General features: G+C 39.4%; 1 protein-coding gene and 1 long non-coding RNA gene across 2 annotated transcripts; one reads left to right on the top strand and one right to left on the bottom strand.

Moving 5' to 3' along the window:
• Positions 1-8,396: 8,396 nt before the first annotated feature.
• Positions 8,397-10,773, bottom strand: LOC141655511 (uncharacterized). The gene is made up of 6 exons (XM_074462587.1): positions 10,621-10,773; positions 9,846-10,515; positions 9,269-9,657; positions 9,074-9,215; positions 8,656-8,945; positions 8,397-8,420 (listed from the first exon to the last, which is right to left on the bottom strand). The coding sequence occupies exons 1-6, from the start codon at positions 10,771-10,773 to the stop codon at positions 8,397-8,399; spliced, it is 1,668 nt and encodes a 555-aa protein (XP_074318688.1).
• A 5,514-nt stretch (positions 10,774-16,287) lies between these two features.
• Positions 16,288-17,170, top strand: LOC141656148 (uncharacterized). Its single transcript, XR_012548389.1, has 3 exons — positions 16,288-16,549; positions 16,650-16,992; positions 17,086-17,170. It is a non-coding gene; the product is annotated as an uncharacterized LOC141656148 (long non-coding RNA).
• Positions 17,171-19,777: the final 2,607 nt, after the last annotated feature.

Below are 19,777 nucleotides of genomic sequence, written 5' to 3'. Positions count from 1 at the left end.
AGCACGTAGACGCCAAAAAGTAAGAACAAAGGTCTAGAATGCAAAGGGAGAAGAGAAGGGCGGACACTCGCGTGAGAAATATGAGGAGCGAAGGCTCCTATTTATACTAATCACGTGAAGAAATTAGGGTTTTGGAGACTCTTTGGAAGTGAATCTCGGAAAGATATAAAAAAAGATACGAGAAATACGCAGAAAAGGACCTGGGAAGAGGCGCAGCAGCCACTGCGTCTCTTGGAAGAGGCGCAGCACCTGCTGCGTCTGTTCCCAAGTGGTTTCCTCCTGCGGAAGAAAGATTTCCGTGTTTAAGTTATGGTAGGACGGAAATAATTCGGTTTTCCTTAATATTTTATGTGAATATTTCGGGAAATTGTTTACCAAAGGATAAAGATTATGAAATAAGGAATAGAAATATCCGGAACATTCCAGAACATTCTGACTCGGGATTTAACGATTATCAGAAAATGGAGACGGTTTTAGGCCCGGACTCCAAATGTACTCTAATTACTGTCTAAACGACCGTATCGGCACGTAGATGACAACTAAGAGGTAGACATTAATATTTGAGCAATCACTTGACGATAATCTTACGAACTGTCACAAATCGTTCCGCGTAGCAAACATGAGGCCCAATCATCACCGGGTGGTTTGCGAGAGGTGCAGAAATGAGGTATCTACAGTTCGTTGACTAAAGTTTTTCCTTACTAGATTTAGAAAGGGGATAATAATTATGAGATAATAAAATTTGAAGAAAAAAGGATAATAAAAATGAGATGGAGGTAGTAAGATTTATATATGCAAAATGAAATAAATAGCAAAGTTCGTGTATATATATATAATATTAAAACTTATTCAGTTTACAAACATAGTACCCAAACACTTTGTTTGAGTATCTGGAATGGAGCTAGGGGAGGGGACGAGAAAAATATTAGAAAGGGAAAGGGAGAGAGATAAGAGGGAAGATTGCTTCTCAAACTTTTTTTGTTGAAGGAGAAATAAATTGTCTTTGATAAGGGAGACGAGGATCCATATCATCTGGAGTAAAAATTGGTATTTCATGGAGGTGAATGTGATTTATAACTTCTTAGATGTAAAACTTGGCAGAAAGGTAGTGATAGTGGTAGTGGATTAGAGGTTGTTTCGAGTAGTAAGAACTAATCACAGTGGCTGATGTTTTATTTTGCGGGTAAATTAGTGGGGTGGAGGGAGGGTGCATTTGTGGAGGGTGATGGGTTTAACGAGGATAGTGATAATAAATAAGGTTATTTATCAGCAAAATATCGCTTGCATTAAAACATATAGGTAACATGAATAATAACAAGAAACCTCAAAAGATCATACTGATAAATTTAATCTTGACCTCATCAATCCAAATTAAAGTAAAATCTTAATTCTAACAACATTGTCGAGAGTAAGGGTTAGTTTCCATTTGATTGTGTATTTTTCTAGAAGTAGGGGTTTAGTTTTTCACTTCGTTGGATAAATTTGAGAGAAGTTTCGAAAACGTACAAGGGCCAATCTTTCAAGGGATGAAATTGTATTAGATCATGTGTGTGAATAGGGAAGAAAAATAGGGGTCTGCGTGAAGGATTTTGTTTCAAATGAGAAGATGGGGCCAATACTATTGTTATAGGGGGTGTCATAAGCATCCCCAGCAAAATTTGGTTAACATTCAAAGGTACGTCTATAGTTTGACCGGGAGATATAACATTTAGCTACCTGTAAATATTTTAACGTAACTACCATTTGACCCAACAATGATTAAATTATGGTTGTTATTCTAAAGAAGGAGGTTTGTTCCATCATTGAGTTGATTATGCAAAGTAGATATTATTGTTTTCCTTCACCAATTGAAAAAGAAACAGGTATTAATAAACAAAATCTAAAAACTCTCAGTCCCAAGTATCATATATATAAACTTCATATTGGTTTTATTTTCCTAAAAAAACAACATTGCCGAGAGCAAGGGTTAGTTTCCATTGGATGTTAGATTTTTCTAGAAATAGGGGTTTAGTTTTTCACTTGGTTGGATAAATTTGAGATAAGTTTCGGAGACAAGGATCGATATTTCAAGGGATGAGATTGTTTTAAATCATGTGTGTGAATAGGGAAGAAAAATATGGGTCTGCGTGAAAGATTTTGTTTCAAATGAGAAGATGTGGGCCAATACTATTGCTAAAGGGGGGGAGGCATAAGCAGCCCTAACCGTGTAGTAATGTGTCGGAATTTGGTTCACATTAAAACGTACTTCTATAGTTTGACCGGAAAATATAACATTCTAACTACCTCTGAATATTTTTACATAATTATAATTTGATCCAGCAATGATTAAATTATGGTTGTTATTCGAAAGAAGGAGATTTGTTGCATCATTGAGTTGATTATGCAGAGTAATATTGTTTTCCTTGACCAATTGAAAAACAAACAGGTATTAATGAGCAAATTCTAAAAACTATCAGTCCAAGTATCATATGTATAAACATCATATTGGTTTTATTTTCCTAAAAAAAAGTATTTATTAATCAAAAACTCTTTTATTCTTATGTCAATATTATATTAAAGGGAATTATTTGTTGGTCTTGTGGCATACATAAAATCTTAGACATGAACAAAGTACTATATGTCTATATTCCATTTTATTGTGAAATTTATTACACATTATTTTAATATCCGTGCAATGCACGGGCAAGAAAACTAGTTTGCACTATGATCGAGAATAAGATGCCCAAGTAAGGAAATACAAGATAAATTTTAGCTAGTGAATTATTGCCAAGAGTAGACGGGAATTTTGAGAAGTGTTGTGTTGATCTTGCTGAAGTTCGAATGCCCTGAGTGTTTTCTCTCTTTGCTTTTATATAGTCTTCAGAAATAGGTTTAAAGTTGGTAGACTTCCTCCTGCTTCTGCTCCTGGATTTTTGGATGGTTACCATGAAAATAGTTAGTAGTTACTTGAAAAGGTCAAAGCCCAGTCCTTTCCTCTCTTTCGCACGTGGGATTTTCCTTGGCCCAATTTGTGTTTGTTTCTTCTTTTAATCCTACGGCCCCTATCATGCCACCTCTGCGATTCCTTTTTACTTTCATCTATCAATAATTGCATGCCACGTCGTCATCCTTATGCCACACTTTCTTCTTGTAAAAGAGTGCCACGTCACAGGTGATAAAATTAATTTTTTATCCCTAACAATTGCCCCCAAATTTCCGTCTCAAATGATTTTAGGCGGGAATTTCTGTTTGCGATGCGGAGAACTGACGGAGCTTTTATCAGTTACCTTAGCCTTGATAACTTCCCTATTTGATCCAACTACCACAATAACTCTCCCACTCTCCCACTAACTCATCCTCTCTCTCCTTTATATCCCCTCGGTATTCCCCTAACTCTCTACCTTCTCACTTCTCCATCACTATCAATCATTTTCATCTCTCTTTCCCATAAACCCTCCTTCTTTCTGCCGGTTGCTTTTCCACAGGTACTTCGTCTCCTACTCATTTTCTTTTCATTATTTGCGTACAATGTCACAAAAATCTGCTTCTTCGACCTCGGCCTCGGATCCGGTGATGTCATCTGATCTCTTCCCTTCCGGCGGTGTGCTTTCCGCCAAACACTCATGTGACTCCAATTTTACTCCGGAGGATCTTGCTCACATCAGGGAAACATTTGGTTTCTCCGATGATGTGATATTTCACATTCCAACCCCGGGCCAAAAAGCCGACTTTGTGAGGGCGGGGTGGATATGTCTATATGAATATGCTTTCCATCTGGGTCTGAGGTTTCCTTTTCCTCCTCTGATTCAAGAGTTTCTGAATTTGAATCGTTTGGCTATTTGCCAAGTAGCTCCATATACTTGGCGTACTTTGCTTGCGATTAATGCTATGAATAACCGTTTCGGTTATGGGATCGGTCTCCCGGACCTTGCACACTTGTTTTCGGTCAGGTCCCTCAGTCGGGGTCAAGTGACCATTCGGGTTCGAGACGGGGAGAAGAATTGCATTATCTTCCCCGTGAAGCCGGATGATAGCAAGTGGTTTTCCCGCTTTATTTTCGTGAAAATTGACACTCTTCCTGCTCCTACTGACTACATCGTCAATGTCTGGCGGTCAACAGATGGTATTTGCATGTCCTTATTCCTGTGCATTTTCTTTAATGCTTATATTTCCTTACTTGGTTTTTTGTGCAGATTTGTGCCCCTTGCCTTTGTCCTCCGACAAAACTGCGTCTCTGTCGAAGTTATTTAGTCCGCCTCCTGAAAATAGGACCTTCCCCAATTTGGTTCAGGATTCTGCTGCGGTGGTGAAGAAAACAGCAGCTGAGGAAAAAGAATCAATGTCGACTGGTGCGTTGCTCTTCTTTTAACTATGTTCTGCCTTTGAATATTTGATATATATGATTCTGACTTGATCTTTGCTACTTCCAGGCTCTGCAAAATCCAGAATCTCGCTGGACGATGTCCTGGCTCAGAAAGAAAAGGAGCAGGCTGCGGTTGCCCCCAAGCCTGATGAGAAAAGAAAGTCTACCCCTGCCCCTGGTTCTGGACCTCGTCCCAAGAGAAGGTCTGCTTCATTAGCGTTAGGGCTAAGGCAGACTCTATCAGCTTCTCCTCTAGGTTGTGAGGCCTCCACTACCTGGGCATGGGTCATCTGCTTCTGGGGGTCCCCCGGTTCCCAAACCTATTCCTGCTTCTGTCCCAGCCATGTCTGCTTTTGGCTCAATCCCACGTCTGAAGCCATCCCTGCTTCTGGAGCTACCTCTACTCCTAGGGCTGCCCCCTACTTCTGGGGCTGCCTCTGTTTCCAAATCTGCTCCTGCTTCTGGGGTTATTGTCTTTACACTTCCAGACGATTTTGGAAAGGCTAGGTCTGCGAGTAACTTGGATTTAATGAACCAGATGCTTCTTCCAGCTCCTAGGTCTGCGTTGGATAGCAAAGCCTTGCCTGACTTGGTGGATCGTGCAGCTGAGCATTCCTTTGAGGTAAACGATCATTGGCTGCTGCCATTTTTTTTGTTTTTTTTTTTGTTTTTTTAACACTTGGTTCTGGTGCACCAGTCCTTCCAGATGGCTCTGTATCTGCGGGAGAAGGTGTCTCTCCTGGTAGCAGAAAATGCGAAATTCCAGAAGCTGGCGAAAGAAGCCAATGAGGATATGCTTAAGATTCAGGCTGATCTAGACAAGTCCCGAGTTTCTTTGTTGGAGGAGGCGCTCGAAGCGAGTTTGCGAAACGTCTTTCTACCTTTGAAGGGCGGATTTCTGGTGCTGAGAAGAAGGCTGCTGATGCTGAGAAACGCGCTTTAGAAGCGGAGGGACGTGTCTCAGAAGTGGAGAAACGTGCTTCCGGGGCTGAGAAACGTGCTTCTGACGCGGAGGCTCGTGTTGCCCAGATCCAGGAAGAGAAGGCTTCTGATGTGAAAGAGTTGAAAGAGACTTTGGTGAATGCCCTGTCCTATGCTGCTTTGGAAACGAAGATCAAGTGTATAAAGACGTTCCAGAAGGGAGAGCATTCGACCTGGGATTTAGGAGCTGAAGAGGAGAAGCTTGCTGCTGCTTTCCCTGATGGTCTGAATCTGGATGTACTGGCTGGCTTAGTGGAACCTGGTGCTGCTTCCGTTGATGATCCAGGTGCTGAGGATGAGGTGAATTCTCCTACTCCTGACACTCAGGCAGCTGCTTCTGAAGCTGTGGAGCATATTAACATAGATTAGCTTTTCCCTGCATCTGAAAGACTTTTTGCCATGTTTAGTTAGTTTCTGGCCCTACGGGGCATAACATCTTAATTTTATTTTGGGCAGTTTATGTATTTTGGTCTGGTTCTGGTGCCAGACGTACTTTGCTTTTTGCAACTTAAGTATTTTCTAGTGGTTCTCTTTGTGTCGTACCGTTTCTGGTGCTTTGATTTGTGCATGCACGTCGTTTGTTTGGCCATCGCTGTTAGATTGCTGGCTAAGGGGTCTAGTATGCCCACTCGTCCAGAGGAGCCAGGCTTGCGTGGGTGCTAATGCATCGCGGGAGGCTGGTTGTCCCGATTGTACGTGCTTAGCCACGGACACACGCCTTCTGTAATGAATACAGGCTCTGCCAGATTAGTTTGCATTTTATTCACTTGGCTTATTTGAAAAAATAAAAGGAGTTCTATACTTAAATCATTCAAAGTAGTTTTACAACTTAAAATTTGTTAGAATTAAAATACGAACAAGGCTGTTTTAGAACCAGAAAATGTTCAGAATCAGAGGGTATTCAGATCCAGAAAGAAAATATTTAGGAATAGGAAAATACTTTAGAAGTAGGAAAATATTTTAGAGCCAGAAAAATATTTGGAGACATCAAAATACTTTAGAGACAGAAAAATATTTGGAGACATCAAAATACTTAGAGACAGAAAAATATTCAGAGCCAGAAAATATGTAAGGCAATATCTAGAACCGGGCCGAGTCAGATCTCGGTAGGTGAGTACCCAGTTGTTGACCATGCTGGCGACTTAAGTGAAATATTTTTTCAAGTGGGTGATATTCCAGGATCTGGGAACCATTTGCCCTTCCAAAGTCATGAGTCGGTAAGCTCCATTTCCAACTGTGCTCTCTACTTGGTATGGTCCCTCCCGTTGTAGGCGAATTTTCCCTTCTTTGGTTCTTAGTATTCTGGAAGACTTTTCTCGGGACCGATGTCCCACCCGGGGTTCTTACCTTTACATTCTTGTTATAGCTTTTGGCCACGATCTTCGGTAGGAAGCCATCCTGATCTGGGCACTGGCTCTGAGTTCATCTACCGTGTCCAGATTGCTTGTCATTTCTACTTGATTCCTATCTTCTGTTATGCATCCATATCTGTGGGTTGGGACCCTAACTTCGGATGGGATGACTGCTTCTGCTCCGAACACCAGGCTGAAGGGAGTTTGTCCCGTTGCAACCTTTGGTGTGGTTCTGTCAGCCCAGAGAACCAGAGGTAGCTCTTCTGCCCATTTGCCCCCAATCTCCTCCAGTTTCTTTTTCAAATTTTCAACGATAATCTTATTGCTGGATTCGGCTTGTCCGTTGGACTGGGGGTTCCTGGGAGTAGATTTCTGCAATGAGATATTCCACCTAGCACAAAAAGCTTCTGTCTTATTTCCAATGAATTGGGATCGTTATCACATATAATTTCAGATGGAATGCCAAACCTGCATATGCTATTGCGTTTAATGAAAGATATCACCTGGGTTTCTGTAACCTGGGAGAATGACTCTGCTTCTATCCATTTTGAGAAATAGTCCGTCATGGCGAGCATATAGACTTTGTTTCCTGGTGCTCTGGGTAGTGGTCCCACGATGTCCATTCCCCACTTCATGAAGGGCCATGGCGAGATAACCTGGTGCAGAGGCTCTGCTGGCTGGTGGCTAACGTGGGCGTGCCTCTGACAAGCGTCGTATATTTTTGCGAACTCCATGGCATCTTTGCGCATTGTGGGCCAGAAGTACCCCTGCCTCAGTGCCTTGTTGGACAGGCTTCTGCCCCCTGCATGGTTTCCACATTCTCCACTGTGGAGAGCATGCAAAACAGCCTGAGACTCTTCCCGATCAAGGCATCTGAGGTAGGGTCCAGCGAGGGATTTCTTGAATAGAACACCATCAATTAGTATGAATCTGGATGCTCACATTTTAAAGCTCCTTACCTCCTTTTTATCTGCTGGTAGGACGTCATTCTGCAACCAGTCTAGGTAGGGTTTCCTCCAGTCTAGAGTATTTTCTTCACTGCTGGTGTTGCACACCAATTGTATGAGATTCGAAGTAGGGATGCAATTTATAGGATGTAGTAACTAGTGCAAGGACAAGTTTTTCTAGTGACGTGTACCTGGTCTCTGCCGGAAGCAGAGACTTACTGATGTAATATACTGGATGCTGTGATCCTTCCTGCTCTCGTACTAGTATCGCACGACCGACTCGCTTCGTGGATCGATGATGACGAGATACATGCAGTGGTTCTCCCGGCTCGGTTTCGACGGGAGAGGTGGGGTCTTTGAGATAACGCTTCGGCTCCTGAAATGCTTTCTCGTGATCATCCGTCCACTCAAATCTTTGGCTTTTTCTGAGTACATCATAGAATAGCCTGCATCTGTCCGAGGATCTGGATATAAATCTGTTTAAGGCTGCCACTCTTCCAATCAGGCGCTGGACGTCTTTCGGTTTTGCGGTGACTCAAGTAATTGCTTTGATTTGTTGTCTTGGCCTCTATCCCCCTCGGGTCACCATATACCCCAGGAATTTTCCACTGGATATTCCGAAGGTACACTTCGTAGGATTGACTTCATTTGGTATTTCGAGGTACCGAAAGTTTCGCCAGTCTTTGGTGGTCTTTGTGGAGCACTTCGATTTGACGACCATATCGTCTATGTATACTTCCATAGTTTGGCCTATTTTCTCTTTAAACATCATGTTTACCAGCCTCTAATAGGTAGATCCTGCATTTTTCAGTCCAAAAGGTATGACATTATAGCAATAGATACCTCTCTCGGATCTGAATGCTGTCTTTTCCTGGTCACTGGGGTGCATCTTTATCTGGTTATATCCGCTCCAGGCATCCAGGAATGTCAGCATCTTGTGGCCTGCAGTAGCATCCACCATGGCGTCTATGTGTGGTAGAGGGAATGGATCCTTTGGGCAAGCTTTGTTTAAATCCGTGAAATCGACGCAGACCCTCCACTTGCCATTCTTCTTCGGAACCACCACCACATTAGACAACCACTCTGGATACTTTACTTCACGAATCTTTCCTGCAGCAAGCAGGTTATCTACTTCTTGGTTTATGACCTGGTTTCTTTCAGAAGCAAATTTTCTTCTTTTCTGCTGCACTGGTTTATTGCTTGGATCCACACTTAGCTTGTGAGTTATCACACTTGGGTCTATCCCTATCATATCATCATGTGACCAGGCAAAGCAGTCTATGTTAGTTCTCAATAACCGAACGAGTTCTTCACGAATTTTACCTGTACATTCAGATCCAATGAGAGATTCGTTGACGGATGCGGCGCGTCCGGGATGACTTCGTCACTCCGCCACCGAGGCTCAATGTACTCGTCTGGATGTTGGCTCAGTAATTGCTATGCGGGCGAACCGATTGTTGGCTTCAGAGCCACCTTGTAACAATCCTTAGCTTCTTCCTGGTCCCCACGTATCTCTTGCACCCCCAAGGTGTCGGAAACTTCAGGCATTGGTGGTACGTTGAGGAAATTGCTTTCATCTCGTGGATCTAGGGCCTTCCAAGGATCATATTGTAAGTAGAGGGTCCATCAATAACTAGATACCTTACCTGTTTGTTTACACCCCCGACGTAGGTTGGGATGATGATTTCTTCTAGGGAGTGCTTTGTTTCGCCACTGAAACCAACCAAGGGAATTGCCTTCTTTGCTAGATCTTTTTCGGTGAATCCCATTCCTTTGAGTGTTTCCATCATGATCAAGTTGACGGAGCTCCCGGTATCCATCAGGATCTTCTTCACCTTGCAATTTCCTATGGGAAGCGTGATGATTAGGGCATCGTGGTGTTGTTCTGGAGCAGACCCTGCGTCTGTTTCGTCAAAGGTGACTGACGGCAGATTCTGGTGGTTAACCCTGCAGGAGCTTTCTGGTCTGTCTCCTTTAGTTCTGGTTGCGTGCCTCTTAGCTGCTGAATAGGTCAGCCCACACAGCTCCGATCCACCTGTAATAACATTCACAGTTCTAGTGCAATGAGGAGGAGGGGATGGCAGAACCTGATCCGCTGAGTTTACTCTGGTGTGTTTCTGGGTAGGAGGTGATTCAGGTTTCCTTGGTCATAGTGGAATTTGACTTCCTTTCTGAGGGAGTGGCATTCATCGGTGTTGTGGGTGTTGCTGCCGTGGAACTCACACTTCTTGCCCGTGTCTCTGCTGCTGGGGTTTCCTTCTGGAAGTTTTGGCCATCTGACTCTGCGTCCCAGCTCCTTCAAGGCTTTGAATAGTCCTGCAAGATTGGTAGTGAAACCATACTCACTTACTTTCGGAGGCAGATCTGCTTCGCCCTTTCCTTCAGAATTCCCAGATACTCTGTTCAAGCTCCTGCTGTAGGGTTTGGGTCTTTCACTTTTCTTCTCTACTGGAGCTTTTCTGGATACTGGGTCTGAATCATAAGTGCCTCTTACGGGTGCAGCGTCTTCCTCCAGCCTCATGACAGCATTTGCTTTTGATTGTACCTCCTCAAATGTAGTGCATGGATGCATGGTCAGGTCCTTGTATAGCTGTGAATCCTGGTGCAATCCTCGGCGGAAGGCTTGTATAGCGGTTGCTATATCGCACCTTGGGATTGACACTTTCTCCTTGTTGAACCTGTTCAAGTAATCACGGGTAGATTCCTCAAACCCTTGCACTATCCGGTAGAGGTCACTGGTCTGCTTCTCCGGCTTTCTGCTGCTGGCGAACTGCTGGTTGAAGGCATTGACTAGGTCGGCGAAGCTGGTTATGCTCTTGTTCGGTAGGCCGACGAACCACTCCAGGGCTGCTCCTGACAGTGTTGATCCGAATCCCTTGCACATACAAGCTTCCTTTAGAGATCCAGTTGCGGTTATCACCATCATTTTCTGCTTGTAGTGGTTGATATGGTCAAGTGGATCCGTGGTTCCATCATAGAGTGTCATAGCTGACGGCACACATCCTTTAGGAACACCGACTAGGGCTATATCATCCACGAAAGGTGAGTCTGCGTAGCTGTCTCTGGCTGCTTTCTCCAGCGGACGGGCTACGCCAGGTATCCTATACATCAGCTCACTCGGCTCTGGTATTCTTGCTCCTCGAATTACCATTCTGCAAGAGGGTTAGAAACAGGCGGAGGAAAAAGAACCGGCAGGTGTACCTCCTAGCCAGGGTGCTCAGGAAAATTGGCCTGGTCTTTGGGTGGTAGTTCTTGGTGTTGCACTGATTATGGATCCAGGCTGCCATCCTGGTGTCTACTGTAATCCTCCGATCCAGGCTCCTCTGGTGAACTGGTTGCAGGACGGAGTTGCTGCATTGAGGACGGGTCCAGATTGCCATCCTGGTGTCTGGTGTGCGGGGGTACCTGAAAAGGGTGGAAGGTCAGATCCTGATGGGGTGCTAAACAAAGCGTTACCTGTCGTCTGCTGCAGATTGGGTGGATTATCAAATGACAGGCATCCCAATCTTCTGGGCTCAATTGGTTCGCTGGGTGCTATTCCTGCTAGGTCTAGTCTGGTGACTAGTTCTGATGGAATTGATCGACCCGATCCTCCACCGCTGGTTCTGGTCGAAGCCTCGGGTCCGATCTTTGGTTTGGGCGGACTCTTTGTTACGATCTGAGCAATCAGGTTCTGGTTGTCCTTCCTCAGATCCTTAACGGCCCGACGCAGAGTGTCCATCCCCTGAATCATCACCTGCATCGGATCAAGCGCTGGAGATCCTCTGCTTCGGAGAACTTCTGCGCCTGAGCCTTCCTGGGTCTGACTCCTGGATACAACTTCACTTCTGCTGGGGCTGCTTTCCCTACTGGATTTGGACTGACTGGATGCACCTGCTACCTTCGGAATCTGTGGTGGCTTCTGAAGCTGGGGCACGGCTCTGGTTGACACGCTGACGGGGATCGTCTGGCTGGATGCTGGGGGTGCGCTGACTGATCCTGCGGATGCAGAAGTAGGTCCTGCTCTAGAGGACAGGGCTGACATGCTCTGGCTGCTGGAAGGATTCTGGCTGGTTCCAGATATGGTGACGGCTGGTTCGGTCTTGCGAGGTTTGGCTATAGAAAATGATCACTATGCCCCACGGTGGGCGCCAAACTGTTTTGGTAAAAATTTACCGAGTTGTTAATTTAGTTATGTGAGTGATAGTGATTATTCTTAATGCCTGATTACGATTAGAATGCAAATGATAGGTACGACGAAATAAAGACAAACGAAGAAAATGACACGGAGGATTTTTGGTGACGCGGAAAACCCGGTGTGGGAACAACCGCGGGGGGAGTCGGAATCCCACCAAATTTGCACTATGATCGAGAATAAGATGCCCAAGTAAGGAAATACAAGATAAATTTTAGCTAGTGAATTATTGCCAAGAGTAGACGGGAATTTTGAGAAGTGTTGTGTTGATCTTGCTGAAGTTCGAATGCCCTGAGTGTTTTCTCTCTTTGCTTTTATATAGTCTTCAGAAATAGGTTTAAAGTTGGTAGACTTCCTCCTGCTTCTGCTCCTGGATTTTTGGATGGTTACCATGAAAATAAGTAGTAGTTACTTGAAAAGGTCAAAGCCCAGTCTTTTCCTCTCTTCCGCACGTGGGATTTTCCTTGGCCCAATTTGTGTTTGTTTCTTCTTTTAATCCTACGGCCCCTATCATGCCACCTCTGCGATTCCTTTTTACTTTCATCTATCAATAATTGCATGCCACGTCGTCATCCTTATGCCACACTTTCTTCCTGTAAAAGAGTGCCACGTCACAGGTGATAAAATTAATTTTTTATCCCTAACAAAATTAACATAATTTTGTAAGGAAGAATTCACTATTAGTGGGTCTCCTGAGTAAGTGAGTAAAAAACACCGTCTCTCCAGAGTTTTGTGACTCACTATAGAGACTAAAAGCACATCTTCACATCTAATCTAAAGAGGAAGTCATGAAACAAAGAAATAAACATGATGCAAGGTGATCATATTGTTAACGCCAAACTCTATATCTTGTTGGTGCTAATTCGAAGTTTTGTTAGATAATTCATTGTGTGTTCGCTTTTTAACCAACTTAGGGTTTCTTTTCTTGTGTTTTACGTAATTCTCCTACTAGGCAATTTCACAATAAGAGCATTGCGAGACCTCTTGTTAGATATTGAGTATGCACGGATAAGAATTGATCTGACAATAATAAATATCACAGAATCGACTTCGTTTTACTAATAGAATAATCAATCAATTAATCATCAATACATCCGTCTATCTATATATCTATATTATTAAAGGAAGCTTTTTTCAAGCGATTATAGAGTCTCCAATTTTTGTAAACTACGTATATAACAAAAAGATAGAGTTTATGAACAAAAGATAGAGTTTATGAACAATAAAAAAGTGAAAATTAACAATGATTATGATTTATGTTTAAGAAGTCTAATACGACTCCAATATATTGCCTCCAAAGCTATATATATTCAATGCCCTGACTTGATCGTCATTCAATTTTTTCTATTTATTGTTCCATGTAATTTTGCTCATAGTATTTGACATTAATGTTTTTGTTTTGCTGCTTTGACAACTTTATACGTTTTTCTTAGCTTATTGTTATTGTTAGAGTTGTTATTATGATGATTAGTTTATACTTTTTGCTTAACTTTATAAGTTTTTTAATTACTTTAATTATAGGTTTTGTTATGTATTTTGTTACCTAATTTCTGAGATATTTATGTTCTTATATATTAATGATTTTTCATAATTTTATTCAGGGTATAATTTGCAATATTATGAAAGATTTTCATTTGTCTTGACAATACGCAAGAGATTTCACGCCCGGAAACAAAAATCGCCACATATATTAACGTGTAAGTGATTTTGATCTCTCAACTTTACCCTTTTACATTATCTTTCATTGTATTTTTATTTCTGCATATGAGTCGTTCATTTCAGTTGTAGCAGGCTTTTTTGAATATCGTTGTAGTTTGTATTTAATATTTTTTTTTTTCATATTTCAGTGTTCTGATGAGTTTGTTGCATTCACCATGTCAATGAAACTTTTTAATTTTTCCTTTGTTTGATGTATATACTAATATATATTTAGGTTAGATTACTAGATATAAATTCAAAACTTGCTTTATGTCAATTTATTTTTCCCATATCTTTTCTGCTTACTTTGCCATAAGGCATTGAGGATGTGGTTTGGAGACTTAGATATGATGTTTTGGATGCCTACAATTAGAGAATATTGCATGGAAATAAATTTTAAATGTATATTACAATTTTGCATGTTGTTAGAGTTTTGAAGGTACAGAGCACTTGCCTATGTTTCCAAGCCGTGTTTACACATATACACACAAATGACTTTTATGATTTGCGAATTGCAATGTGTTTTTAATGCCTCCTTTGTATTAAAATTTGGTTCAAAACATAGTACTACGTAATAAATTAAGTCGACAAAAGGATAAAGCGTGCAGATTAAATTTCATGATATTATAGATAGAAAAATAATATTGTAGTCCGTATAAAACGTTCTCGCAATTGTGATAGTCGGGACTAATGGCGTATTATAACGTTCGTTTATAAAGGAACACAAGATCTTAGGCTCAAAAATGCAAAAACTCTAAAACAACTAAAAATATGGAGAGTTTTAATCTACAAGTGGCATACTCCTGCTTAACATTAAACTATTGAGCATTGTTGCTTCGAGATTATTTATCATATAGATATCGACATCGATACTGATCTCAACACGACCAGATACAACTATACATGGTAATTAACATTTACTATGATTATAGTAATCCATTTTTCTTTTGTTTTATTTTTGTTGACCCTAATTTCGTTGTTGCCGATTGTTGTTTGACAACGCTTTTATTTTTATTTTTATTATTATTAAGAGTAATAAAGTGAGAGCAATGCTTTCTTTAAAATTTTTTTCCCACATATAGGGCATGTAAATGTAATTTAGGGTGTGACAATATATTTAGCTAACTTTATTGGAGTCCTTATATATTTAGCTAACTTTTGTCTTATTTTTCTCCGGTTTTAGTTGGATGAAGGATTATTTTGAGCTATTAACCGCACAGGGCGCACGCCACTTTGATTGCTCTCATTGAAAGTTGAAGTAACCTTAGAAGTTGCCATCCTATAAAATAAAATTAGAAACCCAAAAACATCCAGGAAACTATAGAAAATTGGCTATCCGGCTACTTTGATTGAAGCACAAATTGTTAGATTGGAAGAAATATTAGCATTCAAGGGAAGTGTAATCCTTTACTAAAAAAACTATAAAAAAAATATCTTCTAATAAAAAACTTTAATAAAAATAACACAAAATCTCATTGAAGACGGATACTATCCGTCATAAGTTGAAAACAGATAGTATCCCTCTTACAATATGCAAGTGACACTATCCATGGGGTGCTTCATTTCCCCCAACTATTGTGAGAGGGGCAATATCCATTTTCAACTTGTGATAGATAGTTCGTCACAAGCAAGACCAACTGAATAAATATACTCCGTACTAAAGAATTTCTAATCGTGCTCATACAAGATAGAAAAAACCCCCAGAAAATAAAGTGATCTTAATGGCAGAGTCAGCATTATCTTGTGGCAGAGTCCGTCTTTATGAGAAGTTGTAGCCTATAGGTATAAATTCATGTGAAAGTAAATCTTTTTACTTTTCTTAATTTTTGTGTCAAAATAAAAGAGGAAGTTTATTGTGAATAGGAGGGAGTATATCACTTACATGTTTAGATTGTTAATGCTTCTATATTTAAGATTAAATTTAAATAAGATAAGATGGACAGTTGCTAAAAAAAAGTCATGGTACACATTATATAATCTTAACTCTATCAAAAGTTATAAATTCTTTTCGTCTTGGTGTTCCAATGAAATAGCAGCTCTTTGATGTCATAAGAGAAGTCATATTTTAAAACTTCTTTGGCACACCACTTCAAATGACTTTATTCAGAAGCATAATAAATATATACAAAGAAAATCACAAAAATGAAGAACAATAAAATAAAATGGCAGTTTATAAACACTATACAATATTTAAAAATATTCTACCACCATTATTCCGCAATTTATATACCTCATACACAATATTGTAATGAGATTATCTCCCAAATTGCAAATGATATTGCACTGAGATTTGCAAATGATATTGTACAGAGATTATCTCCTAATTTACAGATGATTTACACTTTCTTGCAGTGGCGAAATCTATGATCAATTTTCCTTACTTTATTTCCTGGCCAAAAAAAATATCCTTTCATATATACCTTTATATACCTTTATATATATATATATATATATATATATATATATATATATATATATATATATATATAAACAAACTGTTCAGCGTACAATTAAACTACACTTATTCTAAACTACGACTCAATGGCAGCATCACAATCCCGACGCTTTAACCTCATAAGCGACGTCAATGATACTAGAGAAACATGGAGACTCAAGGTCATGGTTATCAGGTTATATCCGGTTCCATCTTGGGTTAATCCAACTGAGCCAAGTCGCATCGAGATGATTCTTCTTGATGAAAAGGTAACATTATTTTTTAATGATCTTATTACTAATTAAACTTTAAAGCTTGTATAGAGTTGATCCTATACTTATCTTTGACTATGTAATGACAAGATCCAGGCATCCTTCAAGGACAAGTTGATAAGGGTATTCAGACCACTTCTTCATGATGGAGAACTATACACTATAAGTAATTTCGTTGTCTTAGAGAACAAGGACAACCTGAAGGCGTGTCAAAACAAATGGAAGATCAATTTTCACAAGAACACCTCTGTCCGAGATTGCGTAGGGGTAGAGATCCCCAAATTTGGGTTTCAAATGATTTCTTTTAAAGATATACAAGAGCAAAAACCCACCCAAAATGTTTTCATAGGTATACTTTCAGACATTTAATAACTAACTACATTACACACAGTATTAGTAAAATTCATTCATGATACATGTACATAATAATCCATTTTGTCTATATGTAGATATCATTGGGAGGCTGAAAGGAAAAAGTCTCATTCAAATTATGAAAGAAGGGGAAGCAGAACTTAAGAAAATGAAGATAAAGCTAGAGGATGAAAGGTATTTTTCTATGTGACAATATATTATGACTAGAAGTCCCATTCAAATTAGTAAAATGAAGAAATACTTGGCCTCGTCCTTTAGAAGTCAGGTTTACTATATCTGACATTGTATTTTATTACAGTGGAAGTATCCTAGAAGTCTTATTGTGGGGTGATTATGTTGATTTGCTCTACAACTACGTCACTACAAATCCAGGACAATTAGTTGTTATCATTCAATTTGCAAAATTGAAACACTTAGGTGGTAAGTAATTTGTATTACACATAATTTATCAATTTTAAGGATACGTTATATTACTGGAAATCGACCTTATGAAAAAAAATGCATTTATTGTAGGGCAAACATACGTCTCAAACTCATTTTATACTTTTAAACTGCTGATGAACTGTAAGTGTGAGGCTGTCAGTTCTTTCCTAGCAAGGTATGTGATTGATTAACCATTACCAATATTTAATATTACAAGTTACACTATACTGACTCTTGCATTTGCATTCCAGAATTGAAAATGGTCAGGACAACGAAACACACCTTTTGGAAGAGCTATCTATGAGCCGACCAACCTCCATCACTGATGAATTCTCTAGCTTGACCAATCGGCAATATATTGCTGATATACTGAAGATTAAAGAGGTTAGTGCTACGCATAATTACTTAATTACGTAAAAAAATAAAAAAACTTGATAATTTGTGCGTTGCTTTTGTGCCGTTGTCGCCGTTTCTAATCAATATGTTTATAATACTTTTATGTATGTAGCCTTGCTTTTGTGCCGTTGTCGCTACAATCAAATCAGTGGATACCCAACATGATTGGTTTTATACTTCATGTAAGATATGCGCAACAAAGGTTATCAAAAAAAGAGATGGTTCTATGTTCTGTGAGAAGTGCGACAAGCCATTGAAATATGTAGCTACAAGGTTGTGGACTTTCCTAAATTCTTGATAGCACAGTATTAAAGTTTACATATTTACAGCTCTACTAATATACCAAAACTTTATACTGATTTATAGATTCAAGGTCGTCTTCAAAGTGGAAGATGACAGTGGCAGAGCATCGTTCACTCTATTTTGTAGAGAAATGCAGCAATTAATCCAAAAGTCTGCCACGAAACTCCGCGACACATTGATAAAGGTTGGCTACTTGCACTCTAATATAAAACATATACCAATCCTATTTTCCATAAAAACTTTTAACGTTAAGATTTTTATTATTAAATAATGTTATTCCTAGCATGTAATTGTCGAAAATTACAGAATGATGAGGATGGCCTATTTCCAATTGAGTTTGATGATCTCCTGCAAAAACAGTTTCTGTTCAAGCTGAACATTACAGATTACAATGTTGCAAATAACTGTAAAGTCTACACAGTCGCCCGAATAACTGATGATCCAGAATTGTTGAGTGCACACTTTGCACTAATGAAAGTAAAAGAGGTTTGTTTCACAAAAAATATTAATAAAATTACTACTTTTTAATAACTGAAGATCCTTATAGCGTTTCTATATTCATGTAGGTTAGTGATGTGCTCACTGAATCTACTGGAACTCTTCCACTTCCTATCCTGAATGAGACTGAAGTTGTGTCCGCCATTGGTGATAACATTTAGATGAATTCGAGCGGAACATACAACATAACTCCTACCAAGAGAGGAATTGAAGAAATTGTCCGTGGTGAACTTTACATATTAAACGAGGAAGGACAGAGTTCTGCCATTAGGCCAAAGGTGGCTGTCAAAGTTGAGAAGGGTGTTTAGTTTCCTAACTCATCAGCAAGCCAGCTTGATCTAGATTGAATAAGGAGGTGTGAGTTATCACACCTAATTTTACGACAGTTTAGGGTTATTGGTAGTTTATCTTATTGGAAGAGTATTCAGACTATTATATTTATTTGGAAGATCTTTAAGTCATAGTTTTGGTTTTACATTTGCTTATTGATTTGGAATTGAGATTTTTTTACTTGCTTCTTCCGTTTATGTTAAGACAAATAACAGCACCTCTGCAAAAGAAATGCATCCCCACAAAAGAACTCTTACATCTAGACAGAACACAGAGAAAAGTAAATTATTAATTACGGTTTACAAAATTATCATATGACAATTACTTTAAATTATCACCTATTTACCTTCATTATCACCCGTTTATTTAATCTGTCATTATTTAGATCTGACATTAAAATTCACAAACTCACCCATTTATGTTCGTCAAGTGATTCAATTTCATTTCGACCACAAAAGGAATTAATGTCATGCATGATGTTCAAAACACGACGTTATTATCCAAATCACTTATCTAATGATGATAATTCAATAGCAAGTCAACACGCTGACCAATATACATTATAAACAACATTAGCCTCGCAATACTACCATCTAACTAACAATTTAACTAACAGAAATGAATATTCTAAAACATACCGTGCAAACGCGAAACCAAGATTTCCCAAAAGATGGTTTTTCATTTCATCCCATTGAACGTTATAAACTTCCCTGAAATGATAGACAATATATACATTAAGAAGATTACATTCATACTATACGTAATATACGGAATAATATATGGAATAATAAAGGTAATAACCTCTCAAATGTGAACAAATATTCGAATTATGGTATAATAAAGGCAACTGTATAACACTGGGTTATTTTTTCCAATCAAATATCCCCAAAATATCTTGATTCTTAAAATAGACATGTATATAACATGTTTATTAATACTGATACGAAGACATAATTATTCACACACATAAAGTTGAACATGGATCAATTAACATCAAAGGAAAATATGTTGAATGGGAATACTATACTCAATCAGGAACGTCAAAGAACATCCCCGACTGAGCAAGGTAAATGAAAATAAACTACAAAAATTGTTCATGAATGTGAATGTCACAATATCACAAATCTGTAAGGTAAACCTTTAAATGTTTGCAGGTTCAGTGGGTAACAAAGTGCATCGCAGAGTAGTAGTTACACGCGAGCGCCTATGTCAAACAATACAAATTGTTACACTCAAGGTAATAACTATGTATGAA

Source organism: Silene latifolia, chromosome 5 (assembly GCF_048544455.1).
Source record: "Silene latifolia isolate original U9 population chromosome 5, ASM4854445v1, whole genome shotgun sequence".
Taxonomy (NCBI): domain Eukaryota; kingdom Viridiplantae; phylum Streptophyta; class Magnoliopsida; order Caryophyllales; family Caryophyllaceae; genus Silene; species Silene latifolia.
This window is presented reverse-complemented; position numbering and strand designations above follow the sequence as displayed.

Excerpts from the sequence above, each read along its gene's own strand:
- LOC141655511 (XM_074462587.1), bottom strand. The coding sequence starts at position 10,773 with ATGGTAATTCGAGGAGCAAGAATACCAGAGCCGAGTGAGCTGATGTAT. Across the intron at positions 9,658-9,845 it reads CAGAGACACGGGCAAGAAGT|GTGGATCGGAGCTGTGTGGG; the intron begins GTGAGTTCCACG and ends ATGTTATTACAG. Across the intron at positions 8,946-9,073 it reads GGCTCTGAAGCCAACAATCG|GTAAAATTCGTGAAGAACTC; the intron begins GTTCGCCCGCAT and ends CTGAATGTACAG.